At 51.6% G+C, this 16,988-nt stretch overlaps 1 protein-coding gene across 1 annotated transcript in view; it reads right to left on the bottom strand.

Moving 5' to 3' along the window:
- The window catches only part of LOC125954410 (mucin-5AC), a 53,586-nt gene that overhangs the window by 33,265 nt on the left and 3,333 nt on the right, over positions 1-16,988 (bottom strand). The window contains exon 2 of the mRNA XM_049684686.1: positions 8,923-9,681. Within this exon, the coding sequence (XP_049540643.1) occupies positions 8,923-9,331 (409 nt within the window). The 5' untranslated portion in view covers positions 9,332-9,681. The remainder of the gene's footprint in view (positions 1-8,922; positions 9,682-16,988) is intronic.

Genomic DNA, 16,988 nt, shown 5'->3' with positions numbered 1-16,988 from the left:
ACACACGGCCAATCATCATTCCATTCCATCGGGCACACCCCCGGGGCCGGGTTTGATTGAAATTTTCTCACGCCCAGTCACGGGGCCAACTAGCAGGCTGGCTGCCTAGCTGGTCGGGTCGATCGAACGGTCAGTGTGGCCTAGAGGTGCTCTCTAGGTGCCCGCTCACGCTCGAGATTAATGGCCGAACTGGGGCGCGCATAAATCATTGACTCATACTGTGCTGTACCGATCGATCGTGAATCGAATTGGCCACATCAAGCGGAGCGGTTTCCCCTCCTTTAGTTTATGATCGATTATGACCGTTCAACACCGGACAACAGCGGACTCCAGCATGCTGCTGCTGTTGTGGATGCCGCTGCCACTCATCCGTTGATGAGTCCGCTGCTGACAGATCGACCTGGTACCCGCGTTTTCATTTTATAGAAAACGGCGAGGGGGTTCTTTGTTTGATTGATTCACTTTGACCGACCTCTCTCTCCGTGTTGAGATCATCGCAAGCGCACCGCCTGCTTTAATGCTTCCCCTTCTCGCGACAATGGAATCACGACAAATGCAATCATTATCGTGCCCCGGGTGCCGGTGCCGGTGCGCCAGAAAGTTCAATGTCACCACCGCGCTGGTCCGTTAGAAGATTTATTCCTCACGATAAGACGGGCACCACTCGATCACTCGACTCGACGTCGCGCATTCGCGATTAATAAAGCATTTTCCACCACCGCACGATTCGATGACGGCATACCGGGCGGGGGGCATCGTTAGTGACACACGTGAACCCTTCCTACTCCCCACCTTCCTGTGCACCGCGTGAGCCGTTTATCAGTCGTTTACACACACACACACACTCGCGGATTGGTCACGAAGCTCGCGCTTGATCGGCGGGATCGGGGTAAATTACGGATTGCAACCAAACCGGGGAACCCAAGAAGGGTTCAAAGGGTTAATGGCGACACGTTCTCGCTTCGAATCACTTCCACCGAAGATGCTGCTTCGGAGCGCGCGGATAAGAGCCGCTCGCCCGGCCAGTCGGGGGACGCGCGAATGACGCCACGGCTCGCTGCTTAATTGTGGAATTAAATACAATTACCGGCTCGTGCTTGATGTGCATCCTCAGCAACCAACGAAGGGGCCCGGACATTAGTTAATTGATTTCGCTCGCTTCTTCCTCGCGAGAGAGAGAGAGAGAGATGTTCATTAAAACGTCCATTTGCTGTTAAGTGGCTTGGTTAAAATGCACCGAGATGCAGATGCGGGATATTAATTTGCAAACCACGGAGCGCTTATCATAGTCCTTCGTTGCAATATTACAATCGAGGATGCGTCCAACAGTGCTTTCGAAGCAGGTTTTTATTGACCAAAAATGAATCTTTATCGCAGGAGCCACAGACGAGTGTCGAGGAAGTACCTTGGCTCCTTTGATCGATTCCACGAGAGATCGAGGAAGTAACAACTTGTAACAAGTCGGAGTGCCATAAAGCAGCAGCGCCGGCGAAGGTAATTGTTGTTGGAGCATCCCCTTGCAATAAAAATTTTGTGATTTTTTTTGGTATTCCCCCCGCTAGATCTTAATTAGAACCGTACGAACGAACGCAATACCGTCGCGTAAGTCACCTCGCGATCGCCATTGTTGTCGAGCAACAACAACAATAACAACTCTAGAGCACCACCTCGCTCTCACTCTTCACCCCCCGTGCAGTGCGGTCAGTTCCGTGAGAATGCTGAACGCACACTAATTAGGTGCGTGTCTCGCAGCCGCCACCATCTCTTGTCTTCTGTCTCGTTCGTTCTGTGTCTCATCTTCTCCCGTTCTTCTTCTTCTTGCCAGAATAATGAAAATGTTATTGCAAAACCCGGTTGCTCGGTTCGGTTCGGTTCGGTGTGACCTACAAGATCCGTAATTAAGATTGACAGCCAGAGCTCGTCGCTAGACACTTTGCAGGGCATTAGAGCGTCCCTCACTCCAACCTCCCCCCTCTTCATGCTTTTCATATAAATCCTCCTGACAACCGTCGGGAACGTGATCAGAAGACGTGATTCTAGTGTTCATTTCCTGGATGGCACAAGGGGCCATGATAGGGCCGCCTTTCACGTTTGTCACGCTGTGACGTGTAACAGCTCCAACACATCCTTCCAGCGTATTTTTCCTATTTTTTAATTCCCCCCCTTTTGACCGATGATCGTCGCAGGGCGCACTCCAGCGAAGCCGATCGACGATGGTTAATGATGAAGCACGCTAATGAGCCCCACGTTGTGTGTGTATGTGTCTCAATTGCTCATTACCGCATGCTTCAAGCGTTGGGGGCATGCTGTGTTGGGTTGTTGTTGTACCAAAACATGCCAACGGTGCTGCCCATCATCAGCGCAGCCGATCGTTTGGCCTTTATCGATGGTGTTTTCCCTAATTTTCCAAAGGCACAGCAGGGTGAAAGCAGCAGCAGCAGCAGTAGGCTCATCAATTCACGATCGACGACGACGACGATGCAACCGACCATTGGCGAGCTATGTTGCTCACCACCTCCTTTTTGGTGTTACGAGGAGTTTCCGCTTTGGTCGCCGTGTGGTGTTTTCTATTTCGAGCGCCACTATTGAAGTTTTCCCTTCGGCGGAAGTGTTAATTATCGGCATTTCATCCATACAAGCGTGTCCGTGTCCGTGTGCTTGTGTGTTTCATTGAGCGGCTTCATTTGGGTATTAGGTAATTGGGATCGTGATCTCCAACTCTTGTTCATCGCAAAACACAGTCCACGCCGCCGCCGCTGCTGATTGGAAGGAAGCTCCCTCCGAAGACTAATTATAATCTGCGCTCCTGTACCAAAAAGGGGTGCCATACCTCCATGCCAAAACACACACACACACACACGCGCGCGCGATCGTCGATGGAATCCATCAAATGATTAACTTTTCGGTTCGGATTTCGGAAATTGAATGTTAAATTAACGATGACCTTCGTACAGGACAGAACGAAGAACGAAACCGAGACGTTAATCCGCTCACGATACGGATGCAGAAGCTGGAAATAACTAATAATTTGACCGGCCGGTGGTCTGGTGGCGCGATGGCCCGTCACGCGATGCCGGATTACTCCGTGGTGTCCGGGTTCACAGGCTCGCAGGGAATACGGCGCATCCGAGGCGTATTGTGCGAGTCACCATTTTTAATTCTTCTTCTCCGGCACCCGATCAGGTGTGCAGTGAGCATGCCACCTCTGAGAAGATTCTGAGATCCGCCGTCATTGTCCGTGCGGTCGATTCGGATCTGATCATCGTCCATTGGATGGTTTTGATGGAAGCGTACCTGCGACCACCATATGAGCTGAGTGCTTCTTGTACGCCACACGGCACCAAACGCACACTCCAAGTCCCTGCTTGCTATTTGCTGGCATTGACACGTGAATCACCGCCATGACGCGAATGTGTGTGCTGGAGTGGAGTTGAGCGGAACACGCGAATCGAGTTGGAAGAAGACGCACAAAAACGGCCATATACCGTGTGTGTGTGCGCTCGTATGTGTGTGAACGACGCTCATAGATTAATGTTGCAGCACGAGGTCACATTCACGGTTCAATATCGAACCGAGCGAACGGAAGCGGTTTTTCTGCAAAACTAATCAACCAACGACGACGACGAACGACCACCACCACCACTACTCATCCAGTAGCCATTTTGATTTTTTTATTCACTGTTCAAACGTTGCCATGCCGACCACCAATAGATGAGGTTGGTGGTGATGAGAAGAGTTGGAGAGCCGTGAGGAAGGAAGAACGGATTTACGGTTCGATCGTTGGTCCGTCGCCAGGAAGCATCGACTCATCCAAGTGCTTCTGATCGACTCCAGCTGCCTGGTTCTGTGGGGGGCTGATTTGTGGTTTCACGGAGAACAAATCAAACAAACAATGCTGACCATTGTGAGGTGACCCCTCTCTCAGCACCCGTCAACAACCGTCGCCTACTTGGGGAAACGAATGAACGAACGAACGAACGGATGAACAAACGAACGTTCTCCGTAGCGAACGCCAGTAACGACCCATAACCGATTGCTGCAACCAACCTCATTGGCAAACGGAATCAATCCCGTTAATCTCTGGCTTCCCCTCGCCGATTCTCGCCGTCCGAGAAGTCGTCCTCGTGCAAAAGTGCATTGTGGTGCCAGCCCTCGGCAGCGAATAAGCATCGACACAGGTCCAGCCAGCTTCAATCGAGCCTCAATCGCTCGCAATTGGCAATGGCAATTGTTTATGCCTCGGAATGGTAAACGGTACACCCGGGGCAGGGCACTTGGGCACAACCCTCGGGATTAGCTGCAAAGTGTGCTTTGGGGGGGCGCAAGAATTGGATCTTACAAAACTCCCTCCTCTACTTCTACTTTTTCTTGTTACTCCCCTCTGTAGCGGTTGCGTCAATTTCGAAGCGCCGTTGTTCGCGATCCGCATTTGTTCCCGCGGGAAATGTGGTGCAAAGCGGTAGTGAGAAGAACTGGAGAGGAAAAAAAGGTTGGGGGTGGGGGGTATGGACTGTAGGAGGAGATGAGATTTCCACCGATTGATGGCTAACGGGCGTTGCCGGTTAATGCCGGGGAAACCCATCAGAAGATCGGCACCAGAACGCCCCCAAGTGGAGATCCTCCGGCGGGGGGAGCAGTGGAGCGAAGAAATAGATCAACCCCTTTCATCACCATGATCAGCATCTTCATCATCATCATGCCATCATCACCTGACGCTCTGGTAGAAGGTTTGCCCTCTGGTGATGAAAAAGAGAGAGAGAGACATGAAGGTGCTGATGGAACTGTAATAGTTGGCGTTGGATACTGCCGGACCATTACACAACTTCGATCCACTCCCTCTTGTTGGGTCAGATGTCCCGTCTTAAGCGACGAACTGGGCGTTAGCACCCGGGGCAACAAATAAGGCTAAGTATCTCATCTCATTGGCAGGATAGACGCTCTCTCTCTCTCTCTCCGTCTCTCTCTATCTCTGTATTAGGGTCGCTGTCATAACGATTCATCTACTTCGAGGTATACGGACGATCTCTGGTCATTAGCTAACTTGATCAGAGCATTAGCAGCATGGATCGAACCTCACAAAGAATCACGACGTCGTCTACTCGACACTACAACTGATAAGGAAGCTTCTGGTAATGAGTTCCTGCCAGACGAGGTTCGACTCGACGGCTCGACGGTTACGAGATACACACACTACAGAGACGTACAAGCCGCCGTCCTCGAAAGCCTTAACCGCAAAGCCCTCGCGGTCTAACTGGAACGCACGGTCCTTGGCGGTTCTAGCCGGTACACGAGACGTACGCTAACAAGTGAACCAAAGTCTACGCGTTCTGATCGGTGAAGGTTCGTTGTAGAAGTAGCAACAACAACAACAACAACAGCAACAGCAACAGTAATAGTAGTGGTGGTGGTGGTAGATGGTTCGCTTCACGCCACGCCAAGGAACAGGTTATAATGAATTCAAACGCGCTACGCAAATATGGTAACGGGTGGTGACAATGTCGTGCGCGTTTGGCATGCGGCAAACGATATTCGGCACCCCCAACTCCATCCCCCTCCCCCCTTCTCTCGTTAGGAGTTCGTGTCGTTGAGGTTCGAGCTCGAAGGTGCTTTACGGATGCCGTTTGCCGTCGTGTGTAGGACGTTATAATGAGTTGAGATTTGGAATTTTGAGGTTTTAGGAGTGGCAATCCACACACACACGCACCTGAAATTATGGTTGTTGTTGCTAATCGCGATCAATAACTACTTCTAATCAACGAGAGACACCGATTGTGGAAGGAAATGGCAATGGCGCAGGCACCAGGGTTCAGTTCGGGCTCTCCGCCTGCGTTACGCTAATTACCAACCAGGTGGCCAGTGAAAGTTCGAAATTGAACCGAAACCGCACGGTCCGAGGGGGCGAGTGCACTACACCCGCACGAAAGAGCTGCGTGAAAGTGAAAGCGACGAACGCGCAAAATGAACTCGCCCGAATATGGACCTCGCCTCGCGGACCCGGGCATGCAGGAGCTTCGAACCATTCTAACCGGTTCTCCGGATCGCCGAGCTACCGATTGCTGGCAGCTGTACTGTCAGTCACGCGTTCGCGAAGACGCTTCGAGACGTGCGGAGGAAGCTCTATGGATACTGCTGAAGGCCAACCAGTCCCCCACCCCCCCTGGGGGTTGGCCTAACGGTTCCGCTGCCCCCGGCGGGGTTAGGGAGCTACGCAAATGATCATCATCACCATGCCCGTGCACACACACATACCTGGGGGCCACCTCCGCCCGGGGGGCACATGTTTGTGTAATGTGTCGTGGGTGGTTTTTGGCCGGGCGAAGGTTAACCACCGTTGGCGTTCAATCGATTGCGCGCGGCGGGGGCATAAGGTGCCGCTAGGCGCTCGGAAACCTGTCCCCAAATGGGGAGAGGCTTTGCTATTTCATGTTTTTGCTACTCACAAACACGGATAGACTTAGAAAGAACAGTTTTTGTTCTAAAGTGCGAACCTCCATAACCTCAAATTTGGAACATTTGAATGCAAATTTGGAACTTCTGAAGAGATTACGAAGCCGGCCGAGAGCGCGTTCTATCAAGCAGGCGGTTGTTGCCAACGACTTCACATCAAACAGCGTCACAGTAACCATTGCAACAACATACAAACCGGAAGCTTTTGGGCAAACTCCTAAGTGGAACAGTTTGTCTTGTTAGCGTGAGCGTGAATGTTGTTGTTGTTGTTGGTGCCGCGTCGAACCGAGTTCCATTTCCAACTGCCACCACTGCGAGAGCAACCTTCAACCCAGGTGTTTTCGAGTAGCGGCACCGCCGTAGCAGTTCCGCGGCGTTGCACGGCAACAACAAAAAAACCCGCGAAAACGGAACCTCCGGCGTCCGAGTAGCAGGTTGTTTGTATCTTTTATATTTTTTGCTTCCGAAATTTTATGATTTTTTTCCCTCGTGTGCCAGGAAACCACAAACCTAACTGGTGAAGCGTGCAGCGCAGCACAGGACAGGACTGACTACGAGCGACGCGCGGGCGATCGCAAACCACCGAACAGTTGGATTTGCATCCGAACGCGCGTCCGGCGTGTGCGTGTTCCGGAGGCCTTTGCCGGAACGCCACGGAACGGTACTTCGGAACGGCAGCTCGGTTTCTGCTCCATTTACAATCACATTTCCACTTCACCGCTTCAACCGCCGGGCGAAATGGAGGTGAATGCACTGGGAAAGGAAATGCACCGGATATATTGCGCGCGCGCGCGCGCGCACACACAGAGGAACAACATGATACGCGTCATTGTAACGCTTCGATTGCACATGTGCACCCGCGTGTGTGTGTGTATGTGTCCGTCCGTGCCCCGGGGTAGACTGAAATGGAATTTTCCTCGCTTCTCTGGTTGCTGCCTCGGGCCACGGATGATGTGACTGATGGATTGCGGTTGATTGCGGCGACAGAACCCCACTTGGAAACGGATGAAGATGCGTCCGTTCCCAAGAAGAAGAAGAAGCAAAGAAGAGCAGCAGGAGGATGACGATGATGGTCGTGCACCGAGGAGGAGAGGTTGCGCGAGAAGAAAATTAAATTCTCAGCAAAACGGAAACACCTCCTCGATCCATCCGGGGATTCGATCGAGAGATATCGATCCGCCGCCGAGCTGATGACAGGCCATCCAAACCAGTTCCAGGGAAGGGAGGGGGAGAGAGAGGATGCTAGAAGGCAACAACCCCTCAGAAGCATCGCGGTCCTCGGTCGATGCGAGGATCGCAGCACATTGACTTATGCTGAGTCGAAGTGAATGACTTATGGGCGGCTGAAGAAGCAAGGCGCACGATCACCCCGGTCCCGTTATGTTCTGACGGTTCCCCGCACTGCGCCGGGAAGGGCCATTGGCTTCGCGCGGTTTCCGATCGGTTGTCATCGAACTCCCGTGCGAGAAGCGGTTCTCGTCTCGTCGAGGGCTAATCGGCGTTTCTTCGGACTAATTTTAATGGATCGCTCCGTAAGAAGAAGAGAGCGGGGAAAAGGGGGAGAGGGGGTCTAGTGCTACTGTTCCTTTGGGGGCAGCAGCAAAGATGAGATGAGTGGATGACTAGCCTAGTCTGAAGAAGTCTGCAGCATACAATGTTGCTGATGGTACTCTCGTCTACAGCTAGCGAGCTAGATCCTAAGCATACTGCGATGACGTCAGGACATGTGTGGACAGCATTTCTGACAGCTGCTGCTGCTGCTGCTGCTGCTAGACGAAGAAGCTGTTGAGAACAAACAGTGCCCCACTCGGCGGCCTACTATGTTGAAATGATGCTTCCAGAGCACGGCCGCACGGTGACCTCGCAAATGTCACTTGACGTACCTATCTGTCAATGATGGCGCCAGGGCGCTAAGCCGGAGCTGCTCTCACCTACACCTACACCTACACCGACTGTGGCGTTCGGCGTCGAACAGTAGGTTCTGTGTTAAGCAGCGCGTGGAGGACACAGAAACAGGTCACATTCAAATTTAAAGACACCCCTCCCCCATGAAGGCGATACCTCATTCCATTGCTCAGGTTTTTCCAACTTTTTGACTTTTGTTTGTGGCTTTTCTCGGTTTCGTGACGTGACCAACAACCAAGGGGGCGGTGCTGTCGCAACATTACGGTGCTGGCCCTTTTTTTTTCGGTACCGATCCGCACATCCGCCGCTCCGGCATCGTTCCGGCACCACGGCTTAGGGTTGCTCTTCTTCAGTCTCAGTCGTCGTCGCGATCGCGATCGTGCTCATCGGATTTGAACGAGAGCAACGAGCGGCGCTGGTTGCGAAACGCTCGAAACTCCGAGAAGACCTCATTGCCAAGTCGAGGGAGCCCTCGGTTTCGGGGTGGCCCTAATTAGGGGGCTCCGGTTAATACCCCCCCCCCCCCCCTCCCGCCTCCAGGAGATCACCGCGTCCACTCCGTCCACTTACCATTCAAATGAGGTCCAGTCCGGTGACCATCGAGCTGCGATTCGGGTTGTTGCGGTTCGGGGATTACCGTCGTCGGTGGCGGTGCAACGGTACCCCCGCTACTGCTGCTGCTGCTGCTGCTGCTGCTACTGTCCACCGCCGCAATGCCTTTCACTGTGACCGTTGCTGGCATCACAGTCGTCGTCGTCGTCGTCGTCGCCGATGGTTCGGATACTAGATCCGGGACAATGATGACAACCGGTGATGATGGGGCACCGCCGCCAGCACCTCCACCACCGGCACCATCATCACCAACTTCGCCGGCCATTGCACCAGCATGGCCGGCGCATTGTACCACTGCTGCTGCACCGATGCACACGACGAGCACCAGCAGCCGTGGACCGATGATGCTCGTCCGAAAGTTACTCATGTTGCCGCGTGCGTCCCAACCCCAACCACCACCAGCAATGCACCAACCACGCTTCGGTTCGGTTGAGCCACTTTTGCACCGGGCATCTATCACACGTGGGGGGAGGAGAAGAGGGTGAAGTAACGAGCACCCGTTTTTTTTGCACACGCAACCGGGAGTTGCGGACACTACGCACTTTGCACCGCAGCAAAACTCTCTCAAGGCATCTTATGCGCGCACGATTGGACACGGGAATCCAGGAATTTGGGAATCGATTGGAGTTTCATTCGCTAAAAAAACAAACAGAGAGTACACTTGTCACCGGATTTTTGTTACGGATGAGTCACGTCACAATTTAGGATGTAGTTTCACTGGAAAATTGAGAAGAAGGAGAAAGGGGTTAAAACATATTAAAACATGATTTCTATTTTGTTATTCTGGACTTAGGAGCTGGTATCCAAATGTATCAAGTCGTCTTGGAGGAGCAATTATATATTTCTTAGTCCAATACAGGTACAGTATTGATCCAAGCAATTGTATTCAACATTCTTATTTTTTTGTGAAGAGTTTTCTCTATAAAACTCTCTATAAAAAGCAAAAATTCGAGCTAAATTCATCATTTGGTTTACTTTGACAACTTTTTCTGTGTTAATTAAATAAAACCATATTGCTTGCAGCTTACATACAACAGATGTTTCTTTCTTGAGCGAAACAAATGCAACTCATATGCTTAAAGCCCCCTATTCACGGGCAAATTGTTTGTCAAGCAACGTGTTGGCCAAACAATAACGGCTTACTACGATTTTGTTTTTTGCGCCTACTATCAAGCAAATTACACGTGAAAATTTAAAAACAGGAAAAGGTCTGACAAACAATTTGCCGCTGTATGGGGGGTTTAAAACAAGTACTCTTAACATAAAATTCGCAAATCGATTCATTTATATTGCGAAATTCTTTCCAGACAACCAACTAATTTACAAACCCCCATTAAATCGCTTCTAGTATGCTAGAAAGCTTGTTTACTTAATTAATCAAAATATTGTACACTTCGATCAAAATCAATAGCAAATGATTGCCCTACATGCCCACCACCACCACCACCACCACCAGAGCATTAATGATTGTTGACGAATCAGAGTTGAAAGCTCATTGCTTTGCGCCGGCGCAAAGTAATCACTGCCAGATCTCTACTTTTATCTTCCACCGCCACTGCCTTGTCATCTGGGACCTGGGGCCGCACCGCCAGCAACCGGCAACATAATCTCATTTCGTCATTTGCTCTCGTTGCAACACACACACAGCATAGCCGTTGCTCGTTGCTCTCGGGTGACGATTAGTGCGGCCATCTCAGCCACCAGCCCCGATCCGATCGCTTTGGATTGAAATCCATCCAACTGAGTCTGCTCGACGTGCACCGCGCGTGCGACATTCGATGACATTGTGAGCGCACTGCATCGGGATGGCTAAATCCGGCATCAGGCACCCTCCCCCCCTCACCTTTTTCCCTCCATGAGCCAATGGGGCACACGATCTGGCACAGCCAACGACTGCCGGAGCTCCCCATTTGTCGGTGTTGCGTTGTGCAGTGCATTCTATGCACTCGCGGAGGTGCAGAGAAGGAGCGGTAGGTAAAGGGAAGGAAAGGAGGGGATTCTTTTCTAGCGCAAACGCATAAACATTCGCCGACGCCGGCGGCCTCGCGTGGCACGCACAGCATGCTACCACCACCGTCCATATGCTGCACCTGACTCCAACCACCACCGCACGCAGCACGCGGCACGCAGCACACCATAAATGTGCCACCCTTCCTCCGCGTTGCAGTTTTCCTTTTTGCACCGCAGTGCAGTGCAAATGCGTAAACCTTGCCCTCGAGTGTACACTCGAGCTACTGCTACTGAGACAACGACGATGTATGCGGTGCGTGGCCGTTATGCAAGCCAGCGGTGCAGTGCGGTGCTGTGTGCCAGGCATGCGGAGCGATGCCGTACCGATTGCAGCACTATTGACTATGTGATAGTAAACGAGGAGAGAGAGAGAGGGTCTAGGGAGGTCAAAACCAAACAAAAAAATTGCATAGCTTGGAATAGGGTTTTCTTTTGCTGCCTTTCATATGCACCAGGCATATATCCAATGGTGTTTGGATCCGTGTCATTCCGGAGGAACTGCTGGTCGGTGGTGTGGCGGCGGAACCGCCACATCGGTGTGCCAGGTGTGTGCGTACATGATACAGGTGTGGTTACGGAATTAGTGTTCGTATTTTCCACATTCTTTTCCGACCAATTTTCCACCGAGTGCGCGCGCGTTCGCTAAAAGCGAGCCAAACACTCGATGAATCAGAAATCCGTTCCAAAGACGCTTGGTGTGTTTGCGCATTGTTGATCGGTGTGTGTCCGCCATGTTTTTTTTTTTGTATGATATTTAGTCGCTAACCTGTTTAAAACGGTGATTAGTCCTCGAGCACGAAGAGCACACACGACTCTTCTGACATGACTCAGTAGGCTTTGTGTTTTTTCCGGGGAATTCATCATCACGAAGCCTACTGCGGTAGCCCTTTGCTTACGTCATCCTGAATATATAGAACGCTCCATTTTAACCGATACCGATACCCGATTAGAACGGGAACTCCCCGGCCTTGTGTCCGTATGTGTCCCGCTGGCACAAGAATGGCGCCGTTTGTTGCAAAAACCTTGACAGATCAACCGCACCCTCTCTCGATGAATGACAGCGGCGGCCACCGTTAGCCAGCGACCGGATAGTCTGCTCCTTCAACCCTTCAACCAGCAACGACACCTTCTCCATCCGTTGCTGAAGGTGTTAACAGAGAGAGAGAGAGATAGAGAGAGCGGATCGGCGAGCGAGACCTTTGAAAAGACGCCATTTGTGTGTTGGGGCCGCGTCGTGTAGCGAGTGAATTGTAACAACCTGTTTCTATTGTTTACATATTTATGATCGATCGAGGATCGAGATGTTTTAATTAAATTCCGTTGCGTCACCTGCGTTGCAGCGGCGTCGTCGGTGCAACGCCGAAAACGTGGCCACCACCACCGCCGAAGTTGTTGTTGTTTGTTTGTTTGTCTGTCTGTTTTTTAATGCCACCACCGGCTGGTTGGCTGCGACATGATCGCCATAGTGCTACACTTCCGTCATCTTACGTCCACCCCACCCCGCGGTGCTTCCGGAGCACCGGTTCGTTCGATGAATGTTTTCGATGAATTGATAATCAGACCGATTACGAGCAACCGGAATGGCGGTTTAATCGGTGGAAGCTCGAACGGTTCACGAGCGCCAACAAGATCGTTCGTTACGTCAAACAAAAAATAACAGACAAAGAGAGAAATTGGAAGCGGCTTCGGTGGCGGCGGCGACGGCGTTCCAAGCGACGATTTATGATCACTCGCGAAACGCACAAAATTGGCAAGTAATTTGCGCGGTGAGCGCTAGATGACTTACGTCGTTCGAATGAAGCCAAGGCAAGCGCCAACGGCAACAACATCTTCATCATCATCATCGTCATCATCATCGCTCTCATCTCATGAAGCAGTGGAATCGGAATTGCTTCATGGCCGTGCGTATCGCTTGCCAGCGCGGTCGTGGGGTTTTGTGTGCGCGGAAAGCGCTTTTTCCATTTTAATCAGAAACAAGACATTGTCTTTCATGATAGCACTTGACTCATCGTCATCGGCATCGGCATCGGCATCGGTCGGTTGGTTGGACGATCGTTATGCAACGCCCCTCCCTCTCGGTGGTGGTGCCTGTTGAGAGAGTTTGATCGAGTCTGTCGGCGACCGGGATCGCAATCCGCTTGGTCCGTTTTTGCCAAAAATGCCAAAAAAAACGAGATATATCGACGTAGCGCGGATACGAAGATGCGTCCGAAAGCGAGGAGGTCGCATCATAAACCTGTCCTAAGGAGGAGGAGGACGGACGGACCTGTTTTGGGCCGACAGTTACGACAGGCCACAGAGACAACGACCACGATGACAGCCGGCCGCCACTGGGGATTCCGAACTTTTCCGTCGTTGTTGTTGATGATGATGATGGTTTCCGCTTCTTCCATCTCACCACGCATTCCATCCACCTTCCCAAGATGCGTTTCATGGAACGGTTGGCACGGTTTGTTGTTGTTGTTTTTGGGGGCTTTTCCACCGGGCGGCCTCCACCCAGCTGCTCTGCTCTGGTACTTTCTCCTCGTGGAGCGTGGATCCGAGCGTAGTAGCGGACCGTTTCGGCTCTACTTCCTCGGCCGCAGACGCGTGCAGTGAGCCTTGCACGGGGGGCTATGTGACGGTACATTAACCGTCAGTTGATCTACATCGTCGATTACACTTTACGGTTTGACGTGCGGCCGGGCTGGTCCTTGCAAAATGGCTGTTCCGCACCCTCCTCCCCAAAAAACACAACAGCCGCTTCTATGACGGCTTTTTCGGGGATCAGCGATCGCGGCGATCACAGCGATCACAGCGAGCTCAGCGATCATCTCGATCATGTTTTCAATAGCCCATACAGAAATAAAAAAAACCTTCCAGTCCGGCTCCTTCCGTCCGTCCTTCGACCGGCTCTGCTTCGATGGGCTTTGCCGTACGGTTCTTAAGATCATTTGGTCGATCTCCCGCGATCTTCAACGCACTCGCAACGCACGCCGATCGTCCACTTTAATCGGTCAGTCCTTCAAACGAGTGCGGGCCAGCGCTGGGCCCTTTTTTGTGGCCACAAACACACGAGCGGCACACGAGAGAGCTTTCGCAATGCTCACTCCTCGCCAACCGCCAGAAGACGCACGGACGAACATCGGAATCGGTTTCGGAGCGCACAAGTGGCCCCCCCTCTCGGACTCGGACTCGGACCCTTGAAGCATATAATTCACTTTAATGGTTCTGCGATGTTCTCGACGCGCGGCTCGATCGCTCGACCTGTCCGCCGGTGCGCTGGACCTTCTCGAAATAAGAGCAGCAACAATTTGTGGCCTAGGCGCACAATTACGTGGAGATGAGGGTGAAGCAACCGCACCAACCGTGGCCGATCGTATGTTGTGTGTTGAAGCTGAAGCTGAAACTGGTCAAGCACCTCGCTAGAACGCGATGATTTTTGGTGCGCGAGGCGCCGTGGTGCGAGGTTGAATGCACAACACCGATCGCTCGGACCGCTCTCAGCACTGATGAAAGCTGATGAATTTATGGTGTGTGCACTCGGTGTTGTGTGAAAGAAGCACCTAGACAGTTCCTAGGGCACCGGGAGGAGCAGCTAAGCAAATCGCATGATCGCACTCCGATGACAGCATGCATCCCGGTCTCAGCCGCTTGACAGATTTATGGCTTCGAGGCGAACCGTTAGCCGGATCTAAATCAGTGTCCTCTGTTCGATTTCGATTGTCGATTACCACCGAGAGCACCGAGAGCAGTGGTCTAAATGGGCACGACATTGCCCTTCGTTGCTCTCCGCGACTGAATTCGTTTCGGTATCCGCAACCGCAACCACCACAACCGATCGTCGATGTGTCACGCAAATTCGGTTGAATGAAAGGCTGCTCTTCCCCTTGGTGCTGTCCCAAAAACCAGTGTCCCTCGTGTCTCGCGGGGTCAGGGCAATTGAGAGCATGACCGAGTGCTGCTGCGAGACGCGTTGGCGACAAACATTGGCCACACTGTCACGCGACATGCACGAAATGGTCAAATTGAAATTAAGGTCTCGCGCGTGAGCATGACACACGCCACGGCGCGTACGTGTGGCTGTCACCGGCATGCCATGGCCCCATCGCATCAACTCCTGACCGATATACATACACCGTGCGTTGCAGTAATTGGTTAAGCCGAGGGGAGACACCGTTTCTTTGATGAACATTTGATTCAATGCGCTCTTTGACCACGCGGTTATTCCGGCGTACTTTTGTCACTAAAATGGAAGCTGATCAATAGGCGGCCGAGCAAAAATCCGAAACCGAAACGAGAGGAACAGCGTAGTTGCTGAAACCGTTTTGTATCTGTTTTTTTTTTGTGCCAATTTGAATGACATTTCGGTTTCCTTTTTTTTTTCTTTTGAATTGCCATCTTTTGAAATGGTAACGAGATTTTTTTTTCTAATTGGAGGATCGAATCTAAATGGTAATTGGATCATCTACAAAGCCTGCTGTACGTCTCTTAATCGGGTGCCAGCCACGACGTTCGTAAACTTTCACTTGCGGTAAACTGTCATCAGCTTAGCGTAAACTGTCATTTTTTTGTGGCTTGCAATTTGCAAAAGCAATTAAATGGTCAATATAACGGTCTTATTGATCATATAACGGAAGCTTAATTAAAAAACCATCGCTAGTTTAATAGTTTCAAGCGAATTTCCAACCCGGACCGAATGAAATTTCCTTTTAAGAGCTCGTCAAGTTGCCTTCGTATAACGATTCCTTTGCAGTTTACACTCTTGTTCATGCTTCTTTCATAACTCTTTCCCCCATTTCATACACCCTATTATCATCTAGCGCATTAATTGTCTGCAGTTGTCGTGCGGATTTCAAAACATATAACGAAAAAAAAACCACCCCGCGTCATCAATATCCACCCGACGTGATCGTTTAATGGGTGACCACGCGCTTCGGTTCAATATTTCAAAATAAAAAAATAACACGAAACGGAACACGCGCCACACTACTACATCGGCCATCGGTGTAGCCGTCGTGGCCAACACCCAGCTTAACGGTCGCGACGATTAATCGTGCGAGCGATTTGCGGCTCCCGGCGTGGTAGTGGTGTGGTCACATATTATTGCAAAAATCTAACCACCCACCCCGGCGATGGTGTCCGCTGGTCCGCGCGCACCATGGCGATTGTCACGTTTAACGACGTAATTGCAATGGCCATCGGTGGTGACGACCTGATAACTCAACTGATTGCGGATGCTTCCCCGCTCGCGGATTACGTAGCCTGGGCCTGGGGTTGGGCAAATGTTTTCTACTGTAGGAGTAGGATAGGGTGTTAGAGTGTACCTCGCTCGCGCTCGTGCAAATAGAACCCTGAAGGACAAATGGATAACAAATGATTCATAAATTCTCCAACAAGATGCTGCTACCGTTGTGTGCTTTTTGTGTGTACCGCGAAAGGACATGTTGTATAGCATGCGGCAATAAAACGTGAATAAGCTAGCATCTTGCACTCGCGGTCGCGATTGTTGGCGAGTTTTTTAACCCTCCAACAGCATCCACGACACGACAAACGTCAATTGTTAATGCAGACAGCTTTTGCGGTGTGGCTACCGCGGAACTTCCGCGGATTATCTCTTGAGCGACAACACCTCCGCTGCGTTTCCTCTGTGGTCTGGGGTCCTGCGTGGAAGTGCTGAACTGAACTTTTGACCTTCGCAGCCACCAACCCTGCGCCGCCGGTCCAGAGGGCACAATGTAAACACCGTGCGTGTGTGTTTGTTTGTTTGTGCCATTACAATGCACATGCATAAAATGTGCAGTCGCAGCAGGCGCGCCGGTATCCACCGGACACCGGACACGGAGTTGCTTCGATTGTTCACCGCGTAGCCGTAGCGTTGTCGTTGCCGTGGTCAACGTCGGCCTCGCGCGACCAACTCGCGCGCTCGCGCGAAAAACAAAGCTTCCTCGCCAGGTGCCAAAGGTGGTGAATGAAAAACCATGGCCATTGTGTGTGTGTAGAAGTAGAAGGACGATTGCCGTCTATTACCTTTT

The sequence above is a fragment of the Anopheles darlingi genome, chromosome 3 (genome assembly GCF_943734745.1).
Source record: "Anopheles darlingi chromosome 3, idAnoDarlMG_H_01, whole genome shotgun sequence".
In the NCBI taxonomy this organism is placed as follows: Eukaryota; Metazoa; Arthropoda; class Insecta; order Diptera; family Culicidae; genus Anopheles; species Anopheles darlingi.
This window is presented reverse-complemented; position numbering and strand designations above follow the sequence as displayed.